Source organism: Antennarius striatus, chromosome 5 (assembly GCF_040054535.1).
Source record: "Antennarius striatus isolate MH-2024 chromosome 5, ASM4005453v1, whole genome shotgun sequence".
Taxonomy (NCBI): domain Eukaryota; kingdom Metazoa; phylum Chordata; class Actinopteri; order Lophiiformes; family Antennariidae; genus Antennarius; species Antennarius striatus.
Window position 1 is genome coordinate 4,683,121 of NC_090780.1, and position 27,731 is coordinate 4,710,851.

Consider the following 27,731-nt stretch of genomic DNA (forward strand, 5'->3'; position numbering starts at 1 on the left):
GACAGAAACACAAGAAACCAGCACCAAGGACACAAGTCAACAGGTACGCTATTAAGACTTCCTTGACTTAACATTCAAGAATTTAGGTTTTTAGCCTTCAGGCATTATCTTAAAGCACTGGGTATATACCAACAGATAGTGGTATGCAGTACATGCTCATGTAATGCATACCACCACAATTTTTTAAGCTTCATTGCACATCATATTTTGAAGTTCTCATTTAAGAATTGCATACTTGCATAACCTGATAAGAAAGTCTGTTAGATCATGAACATGTTTGCATGTTTGAGAGGATAAAGGCGGGGGTCTCTTTGGGGCAGAGAGTCAAAAGGGGAGGGCAGCAGGATACAACTAGTGGGAGGACCATGATGATTGTTTCTGTGCATGACGAGCCTCTCATTTGAATCATCCTTTCCACTTGAAACAGGAGCAAGTTGGGCCATTGGTGCACAGGTAAATGTGTCTTACCTCCGTTATTTATGAGTCATTTATCTGTGTGTTTCAGTGCTAGCTTTCCACAACTCCCTGGACTCTGGACTGACTAACCAAGTTAGAGCATTGTAAGAAGTAGGATCTTGAGCTGGACTTGACAGCTTTTAAGCAATGGCAGAATACACTCCGGATGACCACCCCACCACATTGCTGAAGAATCCAAGGGCTGACACTAAGGCGTCACATGATGTTTCAGCTGCATCTGCATCGGTGGCAGTTGTCAAAGTTAGACCTACAGACCTGGGGCTGATTCGAAGCTTGTCTAAATCAGACTCTGACTTGTTGGCACCACCATTTGGGGAAGAGGATGGAGGTCTGACTAGCCACAGTGGATCTGTGTCTAACTGTAGCTCTGGGCTGCCATCAATGGAGCGGATGCCTTCCTTTGCCTCTGAGTGGGATGAGGTAATCCTCCTGTTCTGGGGATGGGAAAACAGTGGGAGGGAGTAGAGGACAAAGGGTGTGGCTTTTAAGTAGAGTGTGTAAATGTCCTTAAGAGAAGGTGTGTAAAAGAAAATGTATGAGCCAGCTAATGGATGTAACTGAGGCTTATTGAGAAATTAAGAAATACGATAGGGCAGATCCAAACATTTCTGGAGGGAGAACAAAAAGAAAAGGAAAAGCAGTTATCTCTACGAGAGTGATCATGAGTCCACTAGAAGCAGTGATAGACTGCAATAACTTTACCCAGGCTGTTGGCGTAGATGCCTGTGGGTGAGTGCTTGAATGCATGAATGGCTTGATCACTTGCACCGACCTCCCTGTAGCAGCCCTGGCATCCAAGACTAATTGGGCTTGTGCTGTCATTCCACATCCACTCAGTACATGTCTCAGGGGCCGACCCACGCTTCTACTGTCTCCTCCTGCACTCCTCTGGCTCTTTTGCTTCGTCTTGCGCCATCTACTCTCAGCCCACTGCAAGCAGCCCCCACCCCAGCCCATTATCCCCAAAAGCCTTAACTTGTGATTTTTAAACACTTTGGACCATGAATGTAGAGCGCCCTAGAGCACTGCAAAGACCCCGATATTAACAATTTCCTACTAAAAGTGTCCCAATGCACTTGAATAGTGCATTGGAACACAAATCTGTGAGGCATTATTGCTGACTGATCATGTATTATATTCTAGTACATACAGTAACACAGAGGGAAGCAATCCTTTTCTGTACAATCTGTAACTCAGATTGTACAGAAACTCATTTGAATCTGTACAGCAGATTCAAATGAGTTTGACACTTTCTACTGGCTCTGTAATCCATCCATCCATGCATCCTTGCATCCTTCCATCCATCCATCCATCCATCCATGCATCCTTGCATCCTTCCATCCATCCATCCATCCATCCATCCATCCATCATCCATTCATCCATCCATCCATCCATCCATGCATGCATGCATGCATGCATCCATCCATCCATCCATCCATGCATCCATCCATCATCCACCCATCCATCCATCCATCCATCCATCCATCTATCCATCCATCCATCCATCCATCCATCCATCCATCCATCCATCCATCCATCCATCCATCCATCCATCCATCCATCCATCCATCCATCCATCTATCTATCTATCTATCTATCTATCTATCTATCTATCTATCTATCTATCTATCTATCTATCTATCTATCTATCTATCCATCCATCCATTTTCTCGTAGATGAGATGATCACAATCATCTTGTCTACAGCTGCTTATTCCATTTGCAGGTCAGATGTCTGCTTTAGCCTATCTCAGGTGGCTATGGGCTAGAGTTGGGGTACACCCCAATGAGACACCAGCTTATCGCAGGGCACAATCCATATCCAGATTAACCAAAATGTAAGGGGTATTTATAGGGTTTAAATAGATGCTATCTTATTATAACAAAAACTAGCGGGAACCCGTAAAAAATTCCGTGATAAAACAATAATATCAGACTTCGTTTGTTTTCTTTTACCGCTGTGTCCAACGAAGCCGTAACGGCCCCGTGTGTGTGGGACGGATGAACGCGAAGACAAAGGCCGCTTTCAGCGTTACAGTTCGGCCAGCCGGGTAGACTGTGTGAGTTCGGTCCTGGTGAATAAAGCATCGGGGTTCCCCACACAGTAACGTGAAGTCCATCACGATCATAGAATATAAACCATTATGTTTGACGAAGCCAAAATGGTTCCGTAAGTGAGAGACATGGACAAATGTGAAGACCACAGCTAACTCGTCTCGCTGCCCAAACTTCCAGGTAGACACCTGAAGCATGACAGCGTGAGGTTTTCAAGTGAATTTATTCAAATATATATGTGGGGATTGTCTCTACAGGTATTAGTGAAGAACCTATTTATATGACAGTTCTGTGTAGGAGTGATTCTCATTCACTTTCTTTGACCTTACATATTATTGTAATAGTTGAAAAATTGTAGAGTTATTCCTGTGGAGGGTAATTAGCATTGTGTCAATGTCATTTAGTATCTCCAAATCACTGTATCTTGTGAATATCTAAACTGGTGTCAGCATTAGATTCTGATTTCCCTTATTTCAGTCTTTATTTTCTAGGACTGTTGTCAGTATTGTAATGGTGATCTCATGCCCTTGTATATTATAAATAATTTCTGTGAATTTGTAGGATTAAAATATGTCAGAATTAGTTTAGATTCTGTGATAACACAAATGTTACCAGTGTCAGCGACTGGGTCAGCGACTTCAAATTCCTGAGAACGCACATCTCAGATGCCTTTACATGGGGCACTAACACCAGTGCCCTGGTGTAAAAGGCTCAACAGCGCCTGTACTGTCTAAGGTCCCTGAGAAGAGTAAACGTGTTCCAGGACCTGCTGCTGTCCGTCCACAGGTGTTCTGTAGAGAGTATCCTCACCAACAATATGCTGGTGTGGTTTAACAGCTGCTCTCAGGATGACAGGAAGGCTCTGGAAAGGGTCAGGAAGTCAGCGCAGAAGGTTGTAGGTGTACAGTTATCCTCTGTCAGACACCTACAACACCAGATGTCTGCGTAGGGCCACAAGCATCACCAGAGACCGTTCACACCCCGCCCACAGCCTGTTCTCACTGCTGCCCTCTGGGAAGAGGTACCAGTCAATCAAGGCACAGACCTCCAGATTGACCAACATGTTTTACTCAAGTGCAATCAGACTACTGAACACAGTACAGTGCGCCCTCGTGCCTTCGCGCATCAACACACCCGACTTTACCTCATCGCGGATTTTTGGTAGGTAGTCACGTGATACCGTACGTGCATTCTAAGTATCTATCTATCTATCTATTGGCTAACGGCATCCAGAAGTGCGCTACATTGCGTGAGTCTCGGAACACAACGCACTTCCATGAGGAACAAAAGTGCTTTAAACAGTCAATAAGCGTGTGGGAAAAGATAATACAGATGAAAGGTGGTTTTATATCAGTATGGGGAGGGTTCATAAACGTTTAAATTACCCTAAATAATAAGAAAAATAGTTTGTCGCTATGTCGCGGAATTTGTTATTCGCATGTTGTTCCTGGAACGCATTAACCGCGAGTAACGAGGATGCACTGTACTCCGAAAGTAAAGGTTTACATGATTTTGACTTCATTTTTTTGGTCAAATGTTCAATAAATAATGCAACTTAAAGATAAATGTATGTTGTTGTCTAATACATAAAATTCATAAAATATTTATAAAGAATGTTTATACTTTGTTTATCCCCACCTATGTATTTGAATAAGCTCACTTGGGAAGTCTCATGCTGTCACCAACTCCACCAACTACCTGTCAATCAAGTGCCCAACCAATCACGGCACCCAACCAATCACGTCGCCCAACCAATCACGTCGCCCAACCAATGACGGCATATCTGCCAGAAGGAATCCCATGAACAATATGGCGTAAGGCATCTGCTATGTTAGAAGGAGAAATAACTATACATGGACTTCCCAGTTAATATAATTTTAGAGTGTCATAACTGTTCCAACAATTTTCATGTTTTTGAGCAGAAAGTCCAAACAGCAGGAACGACACAGAAAACAGCAACAAATTCTGAGTGAAACTATCTGGCTAGCATGAACAGTCCGTCTGGAATTGGACAATTGATGTAGTATCCAAAATGCTCCTCGGGCATCTGACAAAAACGGTCTTTAAGTAACTACATACAATTCTGTTCATGTAGTCAGCTAACAGAACTATCACTTCTCTAAAATTTCTTTTCCACTTGCTCTTTTGACAGGTGCCTTTTCCTTTGACGTTAGCTCCTTTCCCAATCTCACCATTAGTTAGCTTTCTTTCTCCAGTTAGCCTGCTAACATTCATCTACAGCCTGCAATGTCCGCCCAGCGCAATCCATGATTTGCCAACACAAAGTCGTTACGCCACCACGTTGATTTTGTGACTACGGTGGGTGCACTTGGTTTATAATACCATGAAGTCTGATAGTATTGTTTCATTGTGGAATTTCCACAGGTTCCCGCTAGTAGATGATACTTTATTAGTGGGATATATAAAAATAATACTAATGCATATTGAAAATGCAAAATGATACTTTTTTGTGCTTCATACCTTTATGGGGAATGCCTTTTTCATTGTATAATGATTGTACAGCAGAAAGGATGTACAGTATTAGGCCTGAATAATTAGTGATGGAACAATTGATTTTACTGAGGAAAAGGCTGTATTAATAGTTTAAAAATTATTTTTTATTTGGTTTCTTACTATGGTCACATAAACAAGAGGGTTTTGTTTGTTTGTTTTTTAAGTATGTAGTGACTATCTATCATCCTGACAACAAGCGCTGCTGGGTGTTACTGCACAACATTTGGACATACCCTAAAGTCTTCTTTCCCTTTTAAACCATTCTCTTTGTTATTCCTTCCTGTGCAGTGGCTGCTCCCTGCTCCACCCCTCTGATCTCTGATCCCACTGTTTTTTCAGGCCATGTTAGGTGGAGTGTCCTGTTCTCAAGGGCTTCCTGTTTTGAAGCCGCTCCAAAGGGTCCGTTTCTCTTCCAGTTTTCAAGGGATTCGTTTGGGTTAGGGATGTGGTTGTGGGTGCTACAGTGGTATATATATGTGACTCACTACAGCTCATTGAGTGATGAACCACTAACTATATAAAGCAAAATACGGGGCTCACAGGAAAGGTGAGCTGTATGCTCAGATATGGAAACATGAATATGTGTCAATATGTGAACATAGAAAGCAAAGTATTGAGTACAATTACTGGCATTCAACTGTTATTAATTTATGAAAGGACGTTTTTGAATTGTTATTGGGTTGAAAAACTTTTGTAACTGCTGACCTGTTTGTGTTGGACTTCTTATTCAACTGGGCTCACTCTCTGAAAAAAATGGTTAGGACTGTTTTTGAATGTAATTAATCTTTGAGTAGCACTCCTATAGAGAGCTTCAAATAATGTTATGAATACTGAATGTAAAAATAGAACTTTAACACACAAAAATGCTGCATTGAGTACCTCACATATTGCTCTTGTAAACCAGTGTTACTTTTACTGTCAGTACTCTTTTCTTATTATTTCTGTTTGAACAGTTTTTTGGGTTGAATACTGGTTTTCTCTATGTACCCTGAATGCACCTCTGTGCCGCTCACACCTGCTCAGTGTGTCATTAGGGGGGAGATTTCAACTTTTCATTCACCACCACCAGTCTCCTTGTTAACCTAGTAGAACCTAAATTGAGTAGACTGAGATACGAGTTTTGTGATCAGATTAATAGATATTTAGACTTTTTCGGGCCTACTCAATAAAAAGGGTGACAATTTATCAATCAAATTTTATTTATATAGTACTTAATCATGGCAACAGACATTTCAAAGCGCTTTAACAGACAGAGAAACCCAACTGAACCCTCCATAGCAAGCATAAGCGACAGTGGTGGGGAAAAACTCCTTCGATGAGGAAGAAACTCCGGGCAAGACCCAGACTCTCTCGGGCAGCCATCCGCCTTGACCGGTTGGGTGGAAAAGAAATCAAAGGAAGATAAGAACAGGGAAAGAGAAAGAGAGACAGAGAGAGAGAGTGGCAGATAGGCCAGATAGAGTCAGTGTCAATGTGGTTAAGGTTATGTTTCCCATTGCTAAAGTCAAGGCACAATTATAGCTGTGTGGATGACTGTATGGCGGCACGGAGGAAGAAAGGAAGCAGGACCCCAGCTGATGGACAGATGAGGAGTGGTACTGGTGGGCTTGGAGGAGAAGGTCCACAGCACATGGATAGATGGGGGTGATACTGGTAGGCTTGGAGGTGCAGGTCCACAGAGGAAGGTCCACAGCGGATGGGCGGATGAGGGGTGGAACAGTATGATGACACAAAGGAAGAGAGGCAGCAGGACCCCAGCTGACAGTTAGGTGAGGGGTGATACTGGTGGATGGGAGGTGCAGGTCCACAATAGATGGTCCACAGTGGATGGGTGGATGAGGGATGGATCAGTATGTTGGCGCGGAGGGAAAAAAAAAAGGAAGCCGGACCCCAGCCGATGATTAGGTTAGGGGTGATACTGGTGGAATGAGAAGAGCAGGTCCATAGCGGATGGGTGGATGAGGGGTGAACCTGAGAAAAACCTGTGAGGACAGAGCACAGAGACTCTAGGGAAGAAGTTGAGTTAGTAGGGTGTGATTGGAGACTTGGAGAGTGAGATTAGAGAGGAGGAGGAGTAACAGAGATAATTGAGGAAAAGGAGGAGAGAAGAACTCAGTGAGCACAATGACTTCAGTTTTATCAGAATTGAGATGCAAAAAGTTTTTGGTCATCCAATCTTTGATCTCTTTGATACACGCCTGTAATTTGCACAGCTGATTGACTTCATCCGGTTTAATCGAGAGATATAATTCCGTATCATCGGCTTAACAATGGAAGTTGATGGAGTGTTTCCTTAACAAATTACCCAGAGGAAGCATGTATAAGATAAACAGTATTCTTGTATTTGTAACAGGTGGATGAATTTACATCTTTAGAGCTAATGTCTAACCGTAATCATCATTGTCAGCAATAATGGGCCACCTCTACATGGAAGATAAGCAATGTAAATTTCTAACCTGCTACAGTAGAACTGTCTCCCTCGGTAAGTCAGGTACATGGGTGACACCTGAGTTAAATTCAAAATCCAGGACGGGTACAGCATACATAGAGCATCTCAACACATTAAACAACAACATCCAGCTCAGTGGGAAGAATTTCAGGGACAATAGCTGGCTTTTTTGTACTTTGTGGTGCAGAACTGGGACCCTCGCAGTGTTGCAGTACACAGAAAACCCACCCACAAACAGACCCAAAGCATACCCTTAAGACCACACTCCAAACATGTGGAAACTTTAGCTGGGTCTTTATTAAAGCAAACAAAAGACCAAAAAATGACCACAGAGACAGGGAAGTCGGTTCTGTGCAGTATCTTAGCTGTTCCTAGGACTGCGCTCTTCTGGACTGAGGCTTCAGATGTTGTTCCAGGAATCTGCTGGAGCCACTCTTCCAGTTTGGCACCCACAGAAGGGATCTACCCCATCCAACTACCGGCCAATAAGCTGTCTCAATAGAACATGGAAGCTCCTGTCAGGCATCATGGAGGCTAAGATGAGTAGGCACATGGATCAATATATGAGCGGGGCACAGAAAGGAGTTGGTAGTAACACCTGGGAAGCCAAGCACCAGCTACTGGTGGACAGAGCAGTACACAGAGACTGTAAAAATAGGCAGACCAACTTTTGCATCGCCTGGATCGACTACCAGAAAGCCTATGACTCAATGCCACACACGTGGATACTGGAATGTCTGGAACTGTATAAGATCAACAGGACACTAAGAGCCTTCATCAAGAACTCAATGGGAAAGTGGGAGACAACCCTGGAGACTAACTCCAAGCCAATTGCCCAAGTTAACATCAAGTGCGGCATTTACCAAGGGGATGCACTATCACCACTGCTGTTCTGCATAGGCCTGAACCCCCTCAGTCAAATCATCACAAAGAGCGGCTACGGATACCGATTCCGAAGTGGGACAACAACAGCCATCTCCTCTACATGGATGACATCAAGCTGTATGCCAGGAATGACATAGGGATGTCTTTCGGATTAGACAAATGTGGCCGGATGGTATCAAAAAGAGGCAAGATGATCAGAACTGAAGGGGTTGACCTACCAGGGGGCAGGATAGAAGACATCATGGACAGTTACAAATACCTTGGAATCCCAGGCTAATGGCAATCATGAGGAGGCCGCAAGGAAGTCATCCACAGCCAAATACCTCCAGAGAGTAAGGCAAGTCCTGAGAAGTCAGCTGAATGGTAAGAACAAGGTCCGAGCCATCAACATGTATGATTTGCCGGTCATCAGATACCCCGCTGGGATCATAAGCTGGCCAAAGGAGGAGATTGAAGCCACAGACATCAAGACGAGAAAGCTCCTCACCATGCATGGAGGGTTTCACCCCAAGTCCAGCATCCTGAGGCTGTACACTAAGCGGAAAGAGGGAGGCCGAGGACTAGTGAGCATCAGGGCCACTGTCCAGGATGAGACATCAAAAATCCAAGAGTACATCAGGAAGATGGCCCCAACAGACGACTGCTCAGTGAATGTCTTAGACAGCAGAAACCTGAGGAGGAAGAGGAGGAGGAGAAGGAGACAACATGGAGGGACAAGCCCCTACACGGCATGTACCACTGTCAGATAGAGGAAGTGGCTGATATCAAGAAGACCTACCAATGGCTGAATAAAGCTGGACTGACAGACAGCACAGGGACACTGATCATGGCAGCACAAGAACAGGCCCTAAGTACAAGAGCAATAGAGGCCAATATCTACCACAGTAGATCTGACCCAAGGTGCAGGCTATGTAAAGAAGCCCCAGAGTCAGTTCAGCATGTGGTAGCAGGGTGTAAGATGCTCGCCAGCTCAGCATACATGAAAAGGCACAACCAAGTAGCTGTGATAGTGTACAGGAACATCTGTACCCAGTATGGACTAGAAATACCCAAATCCCAATGGGACATACCACCAAAGGTGGTTTAGAATGACAAGGCTAAGATCCTGTGGGACTTCAGCTTCCAGACTGACAAACAGCTGCTGGCTAACAAACCGGACATAGTGGTGATGGACAAAGAGCAGAAGAGAGCAGTGGTGATAGATGTGGCGATTCCAGCTGACGCCAACATCAGGACGAAGGAAAAGATTGAGAAGTACCAAGGGTTGAAAGAACAGCTGGAACAGATGTGGAAGGTCAAGGTTAATGTGGTCCCCGTGGTAGTAGGAGCACTTGGGGCAGTGACCCCCAAACTGGAAGAGTGGCTCCAGCAGATTCCTGGAACAACATCTGAAGCCTCAGTCCAGAAGAACGCAGTCCTAGGAACAGCTAAGATACTGCGCAGAACCCTCAGACTCCCAGGCCTCTGGTAGAGGACCCGAGCTTGAGGTTGACACACAGATACCACCCCACAAGCGTGAGAGGGACATTTTTATACATATGCAGTATATATCTATATACTGTATCTATATATCTATCTATATATATCTATACTGTATATCTATATCTATATATATATCTATCTATATCTATATATATCTATCTATCTATCTATCTATATATATATATATATATATATATATATATATATATATATATATATATATATATATATATATATATATATATATATATATATATATAATTACACACACGCATACAAGCATTTAAAGTGCATACAGTTGATACCGGTATATTAATAGCTGTGGTTTTATGTAACAACTTAAATGAAGATCCCAATAAAAACATAATTTATCATGCCACATTCCCCCTATTTTAACATTTTTAAATATGTTGTATGCATATTTAATAGATTTGTTTTGAAATTAATTTGTTTCCAGTATCTGTGAAAATGAAATGGGATGAACTAAATTAGATATTTTCATGTTGGTAATCTAGCTGATCAAGAGGGAATCTAAGTATGTGAAATTTATAATTCATAAAGAGAGACACGGCAGAGTGAACACATCCCAGATCTGGTTAGACAGATGTGATGCATGAATATGAGAACAGGAGCGATGCTTTTGGTGGGGGCTGGGTGGGTGAGAGGCACAAGTCCTGCTCATCTGCCATGTTAGCCATAAAACTTGTCAGCAGGTGAAACATGAGTCTATTTCACCTATAATGTTATTTCACCTATGCAAGGGGTGGATCTAGTCCAAAACAAAGATGTGATTCAGAGATAATTTTTAAAATTTTCTAAAATTGAAAAAGGAATATGATACCTTTTTGCAAATTGTTTTCAGATATACAATATCTTTGCATTTAAAAAAATAGAAAATACAAATATAATTTGGAAGACTTTTTCTAAACAGTAATTCAACATTGAATAGGAATCCTTTTTCTGACAACATAGTATAAAAAAGATGTTGGCCGTTGAGTAAAAGCATTTTCCATTGTTCATTTTATAGTCATTATAGCAAGGCCATGAGCACCAACATGTTTCATCTTTTACTGTTTTGTGATGCAGGTGTATGATGATGGAAATGTAGATGTGTAATAACTTAAAAGAATTATAATGTAAGAAATATATGAAGTTATGCATTCAATAATTAATAGATATAAACATAACAAACTTTAAACATAAAACAGTAAAATTCTGTCTCAGAAGAGGTTCAAACAATTACGTTCCATCCCTAGCTCTGATCATTTGGTCACATATAGAATACACAAGTCTTGTCATGAAAAAGTAGAAAAATGCAGTGTTATTTGGTGTGTTTAATTTATGATAATCTGACAGTAAATCCCACTGGTAGCATTACCAGACATGCTGGTTGCAGTGTAAACTATACCAAAAGTGCTTCATAAAGCAGCAGGTAATACTTTATTTACTGATTAATGAAAGCATTTAGTGATATTTTCCTTAAGGTAATGTAGAATCGTGGGATGGAAATAAAAATATGTTTCTTTATCTGCAAAAGATGACTACATGTGCAGAATGAGATCTACCTATTTGTCACCTTCCTACCTCACATTGATGGTAGACCATGAAGGCCATGATGAATATACTGTTGTCATTCTTTGATTTATTTATGTTGTGTGGTTTTAAAGCTGTCAGATTATGGAGATACTGGCCCATCTGTCTTTATTGACATTGATGCTGAGGCAATAATCCTTTTTTCCAGACCAGTGCCAGTGAGGCAGGCATCCGTTTCTGTTTATAACATCTAGCCATCATTTCCATTATCTGTCCCGTTTTGGGCTCACTGCCATCAGTCATGTGAAGGAGACACTGACTCCGAGGACAATGCTGTACCCCTTAGCTCTAAAGTACATTGTATGAGATTATATCACATTATTTTATAAACTAGATTTGGTTGACTAGATGAGACACAAGCTGGACTGAGAACACATGCAACACAAATTTAACGCTCATCACAAAGGTCTGTATTACAGCAGAAAGAAACAGCAAATTAACTTGAGTTAAAAGTACTAAACTGTCCATCTAGAGAACAGTCTTTTTCTACTTTCCAGCTTAGCGTTCAAATCTGCCAAAAGAGCCTTTTTTTTAACTTGCTTTAACACAGTTCTTTCATACATTTGTGAATAGTTAATGTATTGTATAATTTTTATGCTGATGTTAACGCCAGATGAAGTTTGGAACCAACAGAGAGTTGGAGATTTTTAAGCACTGTGTACCTCAGCATTCTCTAGCCTCCAATCTGAGACATTATGTGGTGTGTCACTTCATGGCTGAGTTGCTGTTCTTCCAAATTTTTCCACTTCCACATTTCATGAACTGCAGTGCACTAGTGCAAAGGTGGAATCCTATGACAGAATCAGACTTCAATTCACTGAGCTATTCCGAATGAGCCATTCACACAAATGTTCATAAACACAGACTGCACAGCTAAGTACTTCATTTCACACAACTGTGGAAATGGGACTGGATGAAAAACCCAGTTTCAGTCATTAAGAGGTGGGTTGTAATACTTTTGTCCAAACTATGTATTTTATAGCATTTTTCTTCAAGCAAAAAGGCAGTATAAATTCAATATTTCCACCTTAAACCAGAGCCAAACATCTGACTCTTTACACAGTGACTGAACTTGGAAGTGAAATGATGTTATGAAACCTTATGTAGTACTTTATGATGATGGTTCCTAAGAAGCAGTACCTCGGTGGCAGGTTTTAAAGGTGCACTCAAGCTTAGATGTGACACAGTCCTGATGTGTGTTTGTATGATATAGAATGTAACTGGGTTAATTCAAAGAGTAATGTGAGGTCTGAATATCTAGAGGCAGATGCAATGCATCCCATGTGCCTGACTTCCAAATGAATCAAGGCTTTTCCACAGTGTTGATGCCACTAGCAAACTGCATAGGGCTTTTTCAAACACTAAATATTACATCAAATAACCCTGACTGTGTCTCTGGTGTCACTAACAGGCTTGCAAAAAAAAAAGTCAGAACTGATTGAGAATTGACAACTGATGATTTCAAATTTAATTCTCAAACAGATTTGCAGTGAATTTTTGCTGATCCCAGCTGGTAAATTGGCAAATCTTGTACTTAAGAGTCTTTCCCACCAGCTAGGAAAAATCAGATGACACATTTAAGCCAATCTTTCAAGGTTCATGTGTGGTATTATCCTTCAAACATGAATGTCATGTTGCCTGTGTGTTGTGTAGAGAAATTTCTTATACTTAACTGCAGATGACTGTATATTATGATAATAATATTAAGATTTTCAGCCCCCGGCTGAGCGCCGCTGTGTTGGAGTTTACCCCGGTGGATGAGAGGGTCGCTTCCCTACGCCTTAAGGCTGTGGGGGGTAAAACTCTGACTGTTGTTTGTGCATATGCACCAAATATCAGTTCAGAGTATTCGGCCTTCTTGGGGTCCCTAAATGGGGTCCTTGAAGGGATCCCTGCAGGGGACTCCATTGTTCTCCTGGGGGACTTCAACGCACACGTCGGCAATGATGGAGACACTTGGAGGGGCGTGATTGGGAGGAATGGCCTCCCTGATCTGAACCCGAGCGGTGTTATGTTACTGGACTTCTGTGCTAGTCACGGATTGTTCATAACTAACACCATGTTCGAACACAAGGATGCTCATAAGTGTACCTGGTACCAGAGCACCCTGGGTCGGAGGTCAATGATTGATCTTGTGATCGTATCATCTGATCTTCGACCGTGTGTTTTGGACACTCGGGTGAAGAGAGGGGCAGAGCTGTCAACTGATCACCACCTGGTGGTGAGTTGGGTCCGTTGGCGGAGGAAACCTTTGGATAGACCTGGTAAGCCCAAACGAGTAGTGCGGGTGAACTGGGAACGTCTGGAGGAGGACTCTGTCCGTGAGGCCTTCAATTCACACCTCCGAAGGAGCTTCTCGTGCATCCCTGTGGAGGCTGGGGGCATTGAACCTGAATGGTCGATGTTCAAAGCTTCCATTGCTGAAGCTGCAGCTGAGAGCTGTGGTCTCAAGGTCTTGGGTGCCTCAAGGGGCGGTAACCCTCGAACACCGTGGTGGACCCCGGTGGTCAGGGAAGCCGTCCGACTGAAGAAGGAGGCCTTCAGGGGCATGTTGTCCCTGGGGACTCCTGAAGCAGTTGCAGGGTACCGACAGGCCAAAAGGACTGCAGCCTCGGCTGTGATGGAGGCAAAACAGAGGGTGTGGGAGGAGTTCGGAGAGGCCATGGAGAAGGACTATCGGACGGCACCAAAGTTGTTCTGGAGGACTGTCCGACACCTCAGGAGGGGGAAACGGGGAACCATCCAAGCTGTATACAGCAAAGATGGGACACTGTTGACCTCGACTGAGGAGGTTGTCGGTCGGTGGAAGGAACACTTTGAGGAACTCCTGAATCCAACTACCCCAAATGGCCCGTCCTCTGTTGCAGAGGCAGAGCTGGAGGATGATGGGGGATCAGAGTCAATCTCTCGGGGCGAAGTCACCGAGGTAGTTAAACAACTGCACGGTGGCAAAGCCCCGGGTATTGATGAGATTCGCCCGGAAATGCTGAAGGCTCTGGGTGTTGAGGGGCTGTCGTGGATGACACGCCTCTTTAACATTGCGTGGAAATCTGGGACAGTGCCGAAAGAGTGGCAGACTGGGGTGGTGGTTCCTCTTTTTAAAAAGGGGGACCAGAGGGTGTGTGCCAATTACAGGGGCATCACACTCCTCAGCCTCCCTGGGAAAGTTTACTCCAAGGTGCTGGAAAGGAGGGTCCGGCCGATTGTCGAGCCTCAGATTGAGGAGGAACAATGTGGGTTCCGTCCTGGTCGTGGAACAATGGACCAGCTTTTTACTCTCACAGGGATCCTAGAGGGGGCTTGGGAGTATGCCCATCCAGTCTACATGTGTTTTGTAGACTTGGAGAAGGCATATGATCGTGTCCCCAGGGATATACTGTGGGAAATACTGCGGGAGTATGGAGTGAGGGGGCCTCTTCTCAGGGCCATCCAATCCCTGTACGCCCAAAGTGAGAGCTGTGTTCGGGTTCTCGGCAGTAAGTCGGACTTGTTCCGAGTAGCTGTTGGCCTTCGCCAGGGCTGCGCTTTATCACCAATTCTGTTTGTGATTTTCATGGACAGGATATCGAGGCGTAGTCGTGGTGAGGAGGCTTTACAGTTTGGTGGCCTGAGGATTGCATCACTGCTTTTTGCAGATGATGTGGTCCTGTTTGCGTCATCAGCCTGTGACCTGCAGCGCTCACTGGTCCGGTTTGCAGCCGAGTGTGAAGCGGCGGGGATGAGGATTAGCACCTCCAAATCTGAGGCCATGGTCCTCAGCAGGAAACCGGTGGAATGCCTTCTCCAAGTGGGGAATGAGGTCCTTCCACAAGTGAAGGAGTTTAAGTATCTTGGGGTCCTGTTCACGAGTGAGGGAACAATGGAACGTGAGATTGGACGGAGAATTGGGGCAGCAGGAGCGGTATTGCAGTCGCTTTACCGCACTGTTGTCACAAAGAGGGAGCTAAGCCGAGAGGCAAAGCTCTCCATCTACCGTTCAATCTTCGTTCCTACCCTCACCTATGGTCATGAGCGATGGGTCATGACCGAAAGAACGAGATCGCGGATACAAGCGGCTGAAATGGGCTTTCTCAGGCGGATAGCTGGTGTCTCCCTTAGAGATAAGGTGAGAAACACTGCTGTTCGCGAGGGGCTCAGAGTAGAGCCGCTGCTCCTTCGCGTGGAAAGGAGTCAGTTGAGGTGGTTTGGGCATCTGGTGCGGATGCCTCTGGGACGCCTCCCTAGGGAGGTGTTTCTGGCACGTCCAGCTGGGAGGAGACCTCGGGGCAGACCCAGGACCAGGTGGAGGGATTATATCTCAACACTGGCCTGGGAACGCCTTGGGATCCCCCAGTCAGAGCTGGTGGATGTGGCCCGGGAAAGGGAAGTTTGGGGCTCCCTGTTGAAGCTGCTGCCCCCGCGACCCGATTCCGGATAAGCGGTGGAAGATGGATGGATGGATGGAATATTAAGATTTGATTACTTTGGTGATAAAAATATATTATTGTGAATATTTACATACGGACAATATGACACTTGGTACAAATGAAAAAACAAACACCTAAGCCACACGATGTCATGCGTGATCATTTTTATTAGTAGATGAGATGGATTACTACAACATTTTATATGAGTCACAACACTTATAAAGGATCCTACTTGTTAAATTTTCATTTTCTGTTGACATCAGTTTTAATTTTATTTTTAGATTAATATGAATTTGACTTTAATTGACAAAAAAAAATTGTGAAACAGACTTTATTTATTTACGCTGACTCCTCATTAGTTGACATTGACAGGAGGTCGACCTAACCACAAATTTGGTTTGCGATTAGTTGATTTTTCCCATTTCCTAAGCGAAGCCAGTCAGCTGCTGGCTACGCCTTAATTTAAACGGACATTTACGGAGTGATTCATGTAATTTAACCTTACTTCAAAACTATATCTGAAATAAACTGTGGAGTTTATATTGAAAAGCAAATATCAACATTAAATAGCTGTCTTACCTACTTATGTCAAGAGGAGCATACAACACAGCTCTTTGCCAGAGTTACTGTTCTATTATTGAGCAAAATAAAAAACAAGCAATCAAACTGGAAATATATTTTGTCTCTCCAGGATTGTAAGCGATTACCTAGATAAACAGATTTTGCTCTGAGCACTTAAGGAACACTTCACTGATTTGCTCTCTAAGCTGTTGCATGCAGCCTTATACACACTTAACGTTGCCATAAACTGTTGCTTCATGATTTGAAGCTTGAACAATACAGGTCTGACAGAACAACCAAAATAGAAGTCAACAGAAAATCTGGATTTATGGAGGGTGAGTTGGAAAAAATCTTTAAATATGAATGCACAGTATGGATATATATATTGAGCAGATGGAAGCCTGATCATTTCAACATTTTATAATACTATATACTTCATATTTTGTAGCCGGCAAGAAGACCCAGTGTTCTACAAAGGTCAGCAGAGGTGGAAAAGTAACACAGCAAATTTGATTGGAGCTATGGGATGTAAAATCACCCATGCTTATTACGTGTTCTAGCACCTCTAGTCTGCATAAAGTGCATAAATCTCTTTGTAACAAAAATACAAAACTATTAGTTATCCTATCAGTGTCAGCCCTAATAATTATTATTGTCATAGTTTCAAAGATAAACATAGACTGTCTCTTGTTTAAAAGTTTCTGAGTAGGCAGGCATATTTTTGCTAAGGTTAGTAATTGAATTTTTCTTCATGTTCAACTGCTGCTTGCGATCCATCATGGCCAAGCACTCTGCCTCCCTCTCAGCACACCCAGCTGCAGCAGCTCTTTGTCTTCTCACCCAATGCCACTTCTTCAGTGTCCTTTTTTTTAAAGTACTTTGGCTGTGGTGGAATGGTGCAGAAAAGAACAGTTTATTTTGTGTTTTTAATTCATGGATGATGTGCATCCATAAGTACTTGTCTCTTATGTTTTTGTTTCACAGATTGAGAAGATCATGGACTTGATTGGAGCAGGCATTGAGATATCCAAAACGACACATCCCAACCTGGGCTCTGGTAATGTTTCACCACCTCTTCATGCAGATAGAAGCGATTGTTCTTTTTTTATAGACATGGAGTGTAATTTATTGATTATGTAATTCAAAATGACGACTGGGTTTGTGGTATTATGTGACACTTAAGCATAAACCATTTATAAAGCTCTTAATTGCCATTGTTGCTGCACTGACGGCCATCCCATTCAGGTCCCAAGATATGAATTACTGTGCATGTAATATTAAAAGTGACTAAACCTTTACACCATGTTACATCTGTTAGCGGTTGTTATTCAGTATTCAAGCACACCTGTAAAAGATGGAGGAATGCTCATTGAGCTGGAATTTGTTTGAGACTTTAAAGGAAGTCTCTTTTTTTTTATTCCCCTCACTGCCAATTTCTGTAGATATATTTGACATCTCAGTGAGGCTTGAATTGATAGTAATCTTAATTCAGTGTCCTTAAGGCTGAGGAGCCAGCTGGCATCAGCTCAGTTTGTTTGAACTGTTTATACAGTATGGACGTGCCGACAGAGACACTCTGCAATTAGGTTTCATCATGTAATATTATGTACTGTTTATGTCCCCAAGCCTAGAACTACCTGTTAGAAGACACAGATGATTTGTCAGGATGACCTTTTTTTTTTTTAATAGATTATGCATAGCATGCTTTATGAAAGTGAGTAATGCTTATCAGAGAAGGTGAATGAATGAATATCTGAATTAATAAAATTAAGATTTATTCCAAATGAGAAAAGAAAATGTTTTACCAATGTTACTGCCTAACTTTCTTTATAAATCTAGATCCTATGTAGTAAATGTAACTTTAAATTTTTACAGTATATTATATATATGGAAAGGAGTCAGTTGGGGTGGTTTGGGCGTCTGGTGCAGATGCCTCCGGGACGCCTCCCTAGGGAGGTGTTTCTGGCACGTCCAGCTGGGAGGAGACCTTGGGGCAGACCCAGGACCAGGTGGAGGGATTATATCTCAACACTGGCCTGGGAACGCCTTGGGATCCCCCAGTCAGAGCTGGTGGATGTGGCCGGGGAAAGGGACGTTTGGGGCTCCCTGTTGAAGCTGCTGCCCCCACGACCCGACTTCGGATAAGCGGTGAAAGATGGATGGATGGATGGATGGATGGATGGATGGATGGATTACATATATGGGACTTCATTCATTCATCTTCTTGAAAATGAGACGGTCGTAATTGTCTTGTGTTCAGCTGCTTATCCAAATAGAAGACACAGGTTTAGCTGGTGCCTATTCTACCTGACTATGGACAAAAGGTGGGGTACACCCTGGACAAGTTGCCAGTAGATAGAAGGGCCAACAGACACCCATACATGCTCACTGTCATACATACAGATATGAATCTAGAAATTCACCTAAACTGCACGTTTTTTGGAGGTGGAAAGAAGCCAGAGAACCAAGAAAGAACCCAAGCAGATGCAGGGAGAACATACAAACTCCTCAAAGAAAGGCACAAGGTGGACCTTCTTACTGTGAGGCAACAACACTTCCCATTGCTCCAGCCCTATACTGGATTTCATAGCAAAAAACAGTTCGGAGTACCTTCTTAAAAGCAACGAGTTAGAAAATTGAAACCAAATTCAATTCTTAAATGATTTCATTTAAAAATGATGACAAAATAAAAAAGTAGATAGTTAAAAGAAAATGTATTGTTATTATACCTTTATTTATTGTGTATAAATGTATATCTATTCCTTCCAGGCTGCTATTAACCTTTACACAGTCCCGTTGAAAAACATTTATAAAATTATTTTCAGACAAAAGCAGATTCATGTTAGCAAAGCACTCATAAAGCAAAAGCAGTTTTCCTCTGCAGAGTGGATTTATGATTTTAATTGTAACTTGAACTTCCACAAACCCCAGTGTTCTTATACTAATTGCTACGCTAACAGTTAAAACCTGAGGTTACTATTACATAAGGTGAAATATGTTGTTTGCACATTTGTTTTCTTCTACACAAAAAGGTGTGTGCTATTTATAAGCCTTGTTTGAAAAAGGCACGCTGAAAGTGTCCCAGATTCTGCTGAGTCATGCAGTTGCTGTTCCAATTTCATCATTGTGCACAAACAGTTGTGGAGTTTGATTTTGGTGATGTTTGTTTATTTCCAGCTTAGGGTCATTTTTCAATTTTCCTTAAAATAGTAAAAAGAAAACAGGTACCATTAAGACACATCATCTGGGTAGAGAGGAGACAGGAGATTGATAAGCATCCTACAAACATGGAAAACACAGTTGTTACTCTTTTTCTCCATCGTTATTTGACCTGAGAAAACATTTCATTCCATCCCTTCCACATTCATTTATATGCGGCCCCTCTCATCACGAATGAAGGACAGAGTATTCATCTTTTTGGAATCAGTTTCTTGAACCTTTTGTTTTGCGGCTACATATGTCATCCCTACAATTTTGTACAAGAATTCGTGCTGTATGATAAGGTTGTTTGTGTTGAGCGACCATATCGAGTGACGTGGTTGTGTGCTAAAAGACCACTGACTAAATGAGCTTAAGAAGAGAGAGGGAGTTGAGAGAGAGAGAGAGCTCGGCTCACGGCACACAGGCGGCATCTGCTCAGTTTTTGTACAGGCAGGCTCTGACGTTCAAAGGAAAAGAATTCACCTTCAGTTTCCCTGAATTAATTCAGCTTTGCAGCTCATTTTCTCCTGAGCTAGGGTGTTGACAAGCTTTTCTACTGCAACGATAAAGAGGCCCGGTTCTATCGAGGCACAACCTCTAGCTTCTGTGCTGTAAACAGGCCTTTCTGGGTGCTCCTCAGAGCCACATCTGGACCTGAACTCAGCAGAATAACAATCGTAGAGTAAATTGACAGGTTGGCCTGCTTAACAGCAGATGAGATAATGACCCAGTTCCCCCCAATGGAGGAGCATTGTAAACGTCGTCAGTCGGTAATTAGGTCCTACTACCTTTCGAGGTGTTAGTGTAACAAATGAATCAGGGTAATTGGATAGGGTGGCAGATATTTTTAACAGTCTTTATTGGGATATTGTGGTAGGAGAGCTGACATTGGCTTAAGACAAATGAGGAAAGAGTGAGGAGGGGGGAGGAAGAGTTGTGGGATTTTAAGGTGAATCATAATTAAACCGCTTCAAGCCTTCGTACTTCCTCTTACCATCTTATCTCACCCATATGTTTCATCACCTCCTCCTTTATTAGTCTTTTTCTGTCTCTTATCTGCCTCCTACTCATCCCCTCTCTCCCTTTCCCTCACCCTCTCCTTCTCCTCAGTAATGTCTGACAGCAGCTTCTCTTCCTGATAACGAATGATGAGCGTTGGCGCTTGTAGATGACTGACAGGTCACAGAGACTGGACCTGGCCTTTTACCTGATTTTTAATGCCGGTGCGAAGGGGGTGCAGGCAGTCAATTATGGAGAAGGTTCAATCAATAGCCCTTCACTTTGCTTCCTTGTGTTGGCAGAGGCCCCCCTCCCCTAGCCACCACCCCTTCCCCCAAGTGATGGACAATGAGAGCTGTAGGGCTGCAAATAATATTTACTTTCATTATGAGTTCACTGCATATACTATAATCTGTAGAAAGAAATCCTATGAAATTTTTAACAGCTTCATTTGTCCCAGCAGGAATTCAGTATCCAAACAGTTTAAACTACTAATCACAGATGACAAAGGAAAAAAAAATCACGACTGTTAAGCTAAATGTTTGCTGTTTTCAAGAAGTTCAATTTACAGACTTATTAATCAGTTACGTTTGCAGCTCCAGTGACTTATCAGGCAAAAGTAGGTTTTACACTCCAAGCTGTAATTCTTTAAAGCCTTATTACCTTAAGTCTAAATTTTAAATCATCTCTCTTGTTTATCCAGTCGTCTCCCTTCAAGTATGCTAAAAATTGATGAGGTGACTCGAGCATCTGGAAGCAAAGCACAGTAATGGAGTTGGACCAAAGACATCTACACAGTGGTGGGCTGTCAGGGCCAGCAAAGCTGGCCTAACATTACCATAAATCATAATATTTGTGATAAAAGTTAATTACATTTTAATGCATTTTCCTTCAATAAATGTTTTCCTTAAATAAATGTTTCACTAAATATATATATATATATATATATATATATACTACATATATATATACACTACATATATATATACTACATATATATATATATATATATATATAGTATATATACATAACAGCTCATCGTTGAAGACGCTTTGATAAACATGCTTGACAATCTGTCTGTTTCTTTCTTTATGAGTAATAAGTTTATTTATTTTATTCATTCATTCATTCACGTTCTTTGCCAGACGCCGACGCCAGTTCTGGGTCAGACTGGGATGCGCTGCCTGCTGGTGGGAGAACTCTGTGTGTTTATAATACCAATACATTTGTTTTCATATGTTTGGTTCGAAGTCTGAAATCATTGTTTTATCGTGGAATTTCCACTGGTTCCCGCTAGTTAGTGTATTTCTGTATTTTGTTTCTCTAGCTGTGGTGTCATAAATGATGGTCATTTCAGTCAGTTTTGTTCTGTGACGTTGTTGTGTGACGTCTGTTAAAGGTGTGGCCATGGGTTCTTCTGTGCGAGTGACAATTAAAGGAGTAGGGCTGAAACCTCTTCAGAAGTGATGATTTTTATCCCATTTGAGAGACGTTATAAATGCCTCAGTCCTGAACGCTATATTGGTGGCAGTGGTGGGAGCCACTAACAGTATTATGGGATGTATTTATGCAAGTTTGACTAAGTAAGACATCACTGAAGGCCTAGGTGTAAAATGCACAGTCTGCCACTGCATTTGCAGGTTCTTCTCTTCTCTTCTCTTCTCTTCTCTTCTCTTCTCTTCTCTTCTCTTCTCTTCTCTTCTCTTCTCTTCTCTTCTCTTCTCTTCTCTTCTCTTCTCTTCTCTTCTCTTCTCTTCTCATATGAGTCCATTAGAGGTTTTTGCTGACTTGAATCGATTGCACTTGTCCTATTGTCAGAGCAAGATGTAAATGAATTAAATCCTTCAGCTAACAAGCACAGGCTTCACGAGGCTCATTATTTCAACAACTCACGTTACACCCCTTAAACTGGTATTGTTGCTGGGGAGGAGGAGAACCAATTGTCATCTTCTTACATTGTGGTCATTCTATGCAGACAGTGGTTTTTGACTGTCAGTGCCTGTTCCTTGGCTCTGAAGGTGTTGCTCTCCCTGCACTGAGAGATGCCTCTGTGCAATTCTAATCAGGGGAGTCAGAGGAGAGAAGGGGTGAAGTGGGGTAAGGCTAGAGAGAGACAGACAGGACAGAGAAGATAGAAAAAAATAGAAATTAATAGATGGAAGCGGGGGAAAGAGAAAATTAATGAAGAGAGAAGTGTGTGTGTGTGTGTGTGTGTGTGGGTGTGTGTGAATTTGAGAGCAAGACGCGACAAGCAAGAGTACGAGTAAGAAGGAGTGCAAGCCTGACAGCAAGAGAGAAAAGAGAGGTGGAGGGAGGGGAATTGATATAGTAGGAGGGTGAGGGAGAGAGGGAGGCAGTTACGTGGAGCAGCACCCCACTCCATCAGGCAGCATACGGCAGCCCTGCAGTGCGATCACATAGTGTGGGAATGGGGCTATGAGAGCGAGAGACAGCAAGCAGAGAGAGACAAGAGCGAGGAGGGAGGCAGTTGAAAAGAGGAGCTTGAGGGATTTGGTTGGATGAAAAGGGGGGAATGATCAGTGAGTCTGCTGTCTGTCGTGGATGGAAGGACACGGGTGAGGTTGAGGCAGATGTGTGATCTCCTGTGTGGAAGTCGCTGGCATCGGGACAGCATGCCCCGCGAGCAGTGAGGGCTGGAGCGTGAGAGCCAGGAGAAGCTGCCGTGACTGCATCTGCGCTGCCTGCGTGTCTCAGACCGGCAGGGGATGCAGCAAACCTCTGCCCTGAGCACCGAGGCATCTAGCTGTACCCAGCAAGGGGAAGAACCTGGTGGGCTTGAGTTGGAAGTGGGGGGTGGGGGAGCGAGCTTTACCTGCAACGTTGTCCTGCAGTGATCCGTTCGTCGGAGTCAAAAGGCTCACCTGCCATCTGTAGGATATGAACCTGGATTTGCTGCTGGAGATGAGCAGCACGTACTGTGGTGGAGCCACGCAGCCAGCAGCCTGCTGAGGAGAGTGGATGTGGGCAGCACAGGCAGCACCAAGGACACTGAGCCTATCACCACAGGAAGCCAGTTTACCTGGAGCTTTACAAAGGGATCTATACCTGGATTTGATTATGAATTGAGGAGTTTGGAATGAGCACACTGTGGAAATCCTAAGCCAAGATTTCTTCTTTTCTTTCTTTTTTTTGTGATGTAGGATTTACAATATGTCTACCTGACCACACTCCTTATGGCTTTGGACTGAGGACAGCTAATTATTTAAACAAATGTGTATTCCTTGTTTAAAAAATAACATGTACCTCAACAGTGCTTTAGAATGCTGCTACCTTCATTGTATGAGCCGTTGTCCTAGCTCTCAAAGAGGTTGACCAATGAAGCCATGGGACTCAGCCAGAGCTTTACAAGTATGTGGTGAAAACCCTGACCAGTGAAATGAGAAACTGATTTTTTTTTTTTTTTGTCACGTCGTAATGGAGTTCTCACTGATTTTAGAAAAAGAAAGAAAGAAAAAACAATTATGGCTTTAGAGTAAATAATGTGTGATGTGTGAAAATGTCTGATTTAATGTTAAATAGTTTCATTTTCTGTTGTGCAGTGCTCAGAATGATGTTTTTGGACTAGCTAGGCGCTTGTTCTACACTTGTTCATCTGCTCACTAAAGGAATGTTTAGTGACGCTTCAGATGGGCATCCTTCCCTGCACTACCTCCACCCTCGTCTTGACATTTCCAGTCAGTCACACTAATACCAGTGGGTGTATATTAGCCTAGTCAGTCCCCTGCAGGGCTTGAGCAGGGCCCTTCTTTTTTTTTTTTTTTGTTTGAGTTAGCTGGGCCCCCGCCTTTACTTTGGGAGCCCCTCACCCCCGGCCTGGACCCTGTCTCCCCCCCACCCTGCCTGCTGCTGCTGCACTCGGCTCTGCCTCTGCTGGCCGAGGATGATGTGGCAATGCCATGTGTCGTCCTCTGAGTGCCGCTGCTACCGGCTGAACGGCTTCTCCCTGCTGAAGCGCTTCCCTCTCTCGGCAGATGGGGCCTGTGGTAAAGCCCTGGACCAGCCGGTGGGAGAGTGGCTGGAGCACGTGGGGCTGCCGCAGTATGAGAGCAAGTTCCTGCTCAATGGCTTCGACGACCTACGATTCATGGTGAGTCAACTGCAGCAGGTCATCTCAGGGATCGTTTCCACTTGAAATCACCCTGCCTCTCCTCATGTCAACCTGGTTGCATGCATCCTTTCATGTCACCACTCTACTTTCATCCTCTGCTTGTCTCTCATTAGCTCTGCACTTTACCCCTCCCTCTCTTCACTCTTCTTCTCCTCTCACCTCTGCACCCTTTGTCTTCCTTCCCCTTTTTCCCTTTATCGCTCATCTTCACCTCTGTGCATACCATGACCCTGCTATGATATATGGTTTCTCTCACCTCCCTACAAAGAATATGGGTTGTCACCAATAGCAAGACAAATGACAACCAAAACCTATTAACGTTTCCCAGCAATCCCAATCATGCAATCTCATTTACTGCACAATTTAAAAGCCACCTCCTCCTCCAATATTGAATCCACTCATTTGCAGCGACTCAACTTGACCTGTGTGTAAAGAGGCCTGGACAATCAATCCACAAACCAGACACACTCTAGATGAAACAATTTGCATGGTTGCTTGGCAAATCTCTTGAAATCCAGTGCTGCACTACTTACTCAATGTGTGATTACACTGCAGCAGCATGTTCTGTTGTATCTGCATAGTGCATACTTTCTGGTTTTAATTATAAAATGTTTGCATGCAGACATTTACTGTTATTTAAAAATGTACATTTTCCTTAGTGACTCAATGATCGACGACCACATGATTTGTCTTGTATTGTAGTTTAAAGAACAGATACAGACAGATACATTTTTGCATTTATATTATGCATTATACCTGAATGGAAATAGAAAATGAGCGACAAAGTGAAATTTAATATTGCATTTAGCAGTGATTGTAAAAAGAAAAGAAAAGAAAAGCACAAAACAAAACACCATTAAGTTTTCAATCCCCTGGTTATATTGTTTCAAAAACATGGCTGCACACAGAAATAACTGGTTCCAAAGGGTAAATGCTGACATTTCCCAAACCACAAAGCTGCATTTGCACTATGGGCTATATGTTACATCGGTTTGTTACAGCTGAGCGCAGTTAAGTGCAGCCACTGAGTGCAGAGAAGTAGTTGTATTCAGACAGTGTTCAGACGGACAGTTCTCTGATCCGTTCTTCCTTCTGGTAAATCATGAGATCACTACATAATATGAGTCTTGAACATAACCATGTGGTCACTCCTGTTATAAGGCACAGCTGAAGGCTCCAATTTGTAGTTTATCATCATGAATGGACAGCAAACATGAAGGAATAGAGTATTTCTCTCATATACCATCATAGAAGTTGGGGTGAGCAATGTGGGCTACAAACAGAGCAGTAAAGTGTTTACATCAGAGAGAAGCAGACAGACAGATAGATTGGTAGTAATTTATTAAAAGGAAACAAAAATAAACTTGTTATAGAACTGATGGTTGCATGATGATCAGGATTTTCTGGATATGTGTTTTTTGTACATACATATATACAGTATGTACGTATGTATGTACAGTATATACGTACGTACATACATACATACATATGTAAATACATACATACATACACATATATACTTTGATGCATTTTAAGACAAGTTACAATTGCAACTGCTTCGGATGTGAAGAAATCAAACTCATATAGAACATGAGAAACGATAAATAAGTTGAATTGCTATTCTTTCTCTGACACCACGACTGATATTGTTTTTTGAGCTTTCTAATTTGTTGATCTGGTGTTCAAACTAATGTGGTAGTGAGGTGTATTCTGTACAGCTAAAAATCTTCCCCATCATGAATTTATGTTGCGTCTTTCCTACTTCAACATTTCATTGTACTCTGCAAACCATGTTACAATGTAGCCATGAATATACTTATTGTAACACACATGAAATAATCTGTGTCAGGCTATGGCTGACTGCTAAAAAGATGTTTGATAAAATGTGACTTTAAAAAAGAATTCCTTTGTGGTGTATTGTGATAGAGCGATTCGAATTCACTGTAGCATTAACTGAATGGGTTTTGTGAGAAGAAGGACTTCTACCATGGCTACATCTGCAAGTCGTATCATATTAAATCAAACCACCATAGCTCATAAGCTATGTAAGAACTGAACCATACATCCTCGTCACATGTTTCAAATGCAGCATGAAATAATAAGTTTGGTGCATCTCCTGAGGCATCATCAAACTTCAAACTGTGTTAATAAAAATGGAGAATCTATTTTGGGCCTCCATTACATCAGACCCCGCTTCATTTTGACCTTTATTCTAGCGATCAGTGAGTAATCTCCAAACTGCACCCTTATACTGGCCCGAGAATACTGCAGCATCGTGATCTGAAACCAATCCAGTAAAAGCAGATTGACTAAAGACTAGAGAATATTTTAACATTCTTGGCCAGGAAGAATCAATCTGTAGCTGTTCACAGGGGAAAATGCTTAGCTCCACATTTTCAAGGCTCTCCTTCTACCTTTATTCCTGCCTATAAACTGGAGTAAGATGACGAAGCAGCTGGAGATGCAGATATGAACAGCTGCAAGAAACAGACAAGAATCTGCTTGTCGTTCAAGATTTCAGGAGGTGTTCAGTGTTTCTGTGTCATAAAATGAGGAAATATTCTTGTTTCCTCGTTGCCTGTTTAGTTTCCCTCCACAAACCAGAGTGGCAAAGCAATCCTGCAGAAGCTGCTGCAGTTATGAAGGCTTTGTTCCTTCCAAGTCGCACCACATCAGATTGATGACTCTTGGCATGCACAATTTATTTGACTTCATTGTCCTCCCACTCTGCTGTTACTGCTTGTGTCAGAGATGTGCATATAATGCCTGTGTGTGTGTGTGTGTTAATGTGTGTGTAAATGTGTATTTTATGAGCGAGAGTGTGTTTGCACTGCTACAATGCTGCCCCACTAGTTATAGTATATGATAACAAGTCACAACATTCCATTGACCCATGTCATCATAAGGACTTTTACCTTGTGTTTAAGACTGTGTGTGTGTGTCTTAAATTACTGCAATAATACACAATGTAGTGGATTTA

At 42.6% G+C, this 27,731-nt stretch overlaps 1 protein-coding gene across 6 annotated transcripts in view; it reads left to right on the plus strand.

The window, feature by feature from the left end:
* The first annotated feature begins 394 nt into the window (after positions 1–394).
* anks1ab (ankyrin repeat and sterile alpha motif domain containing 1Ab) overlaps positions 395–27,731 on the plus strand; it is a 43,200-nt gene continuing 15,863 nt past the window's right edge. For 4 of the 6 annotated variants that reach the window (XR_011035460.1, XM_068316095.1, XM_068316096.1 and 1 more), the window contains exons 1-3: positions 430–897; positions 17,407–17,479; positions 24,615–24,730. Coding sequence is in view for 5 of the 6 variants with exons in the window: in XM_068316095.1 (XP_068172196.1) it covers positions 604–897; positions 17,407–17,479; positions 24,615–24,730 (483 nt within the window). In the remaining variant the exon portion in view is untranslated. Of the gene's footprint in view, positions 898–17,406; positions 17,480–24,523; positions 24,731–27,731 lie in introns of those variants that run through there. The other 2 variants (XM_068316097.1, XM_068316100.1) reach the window with 2 other exon arrangements.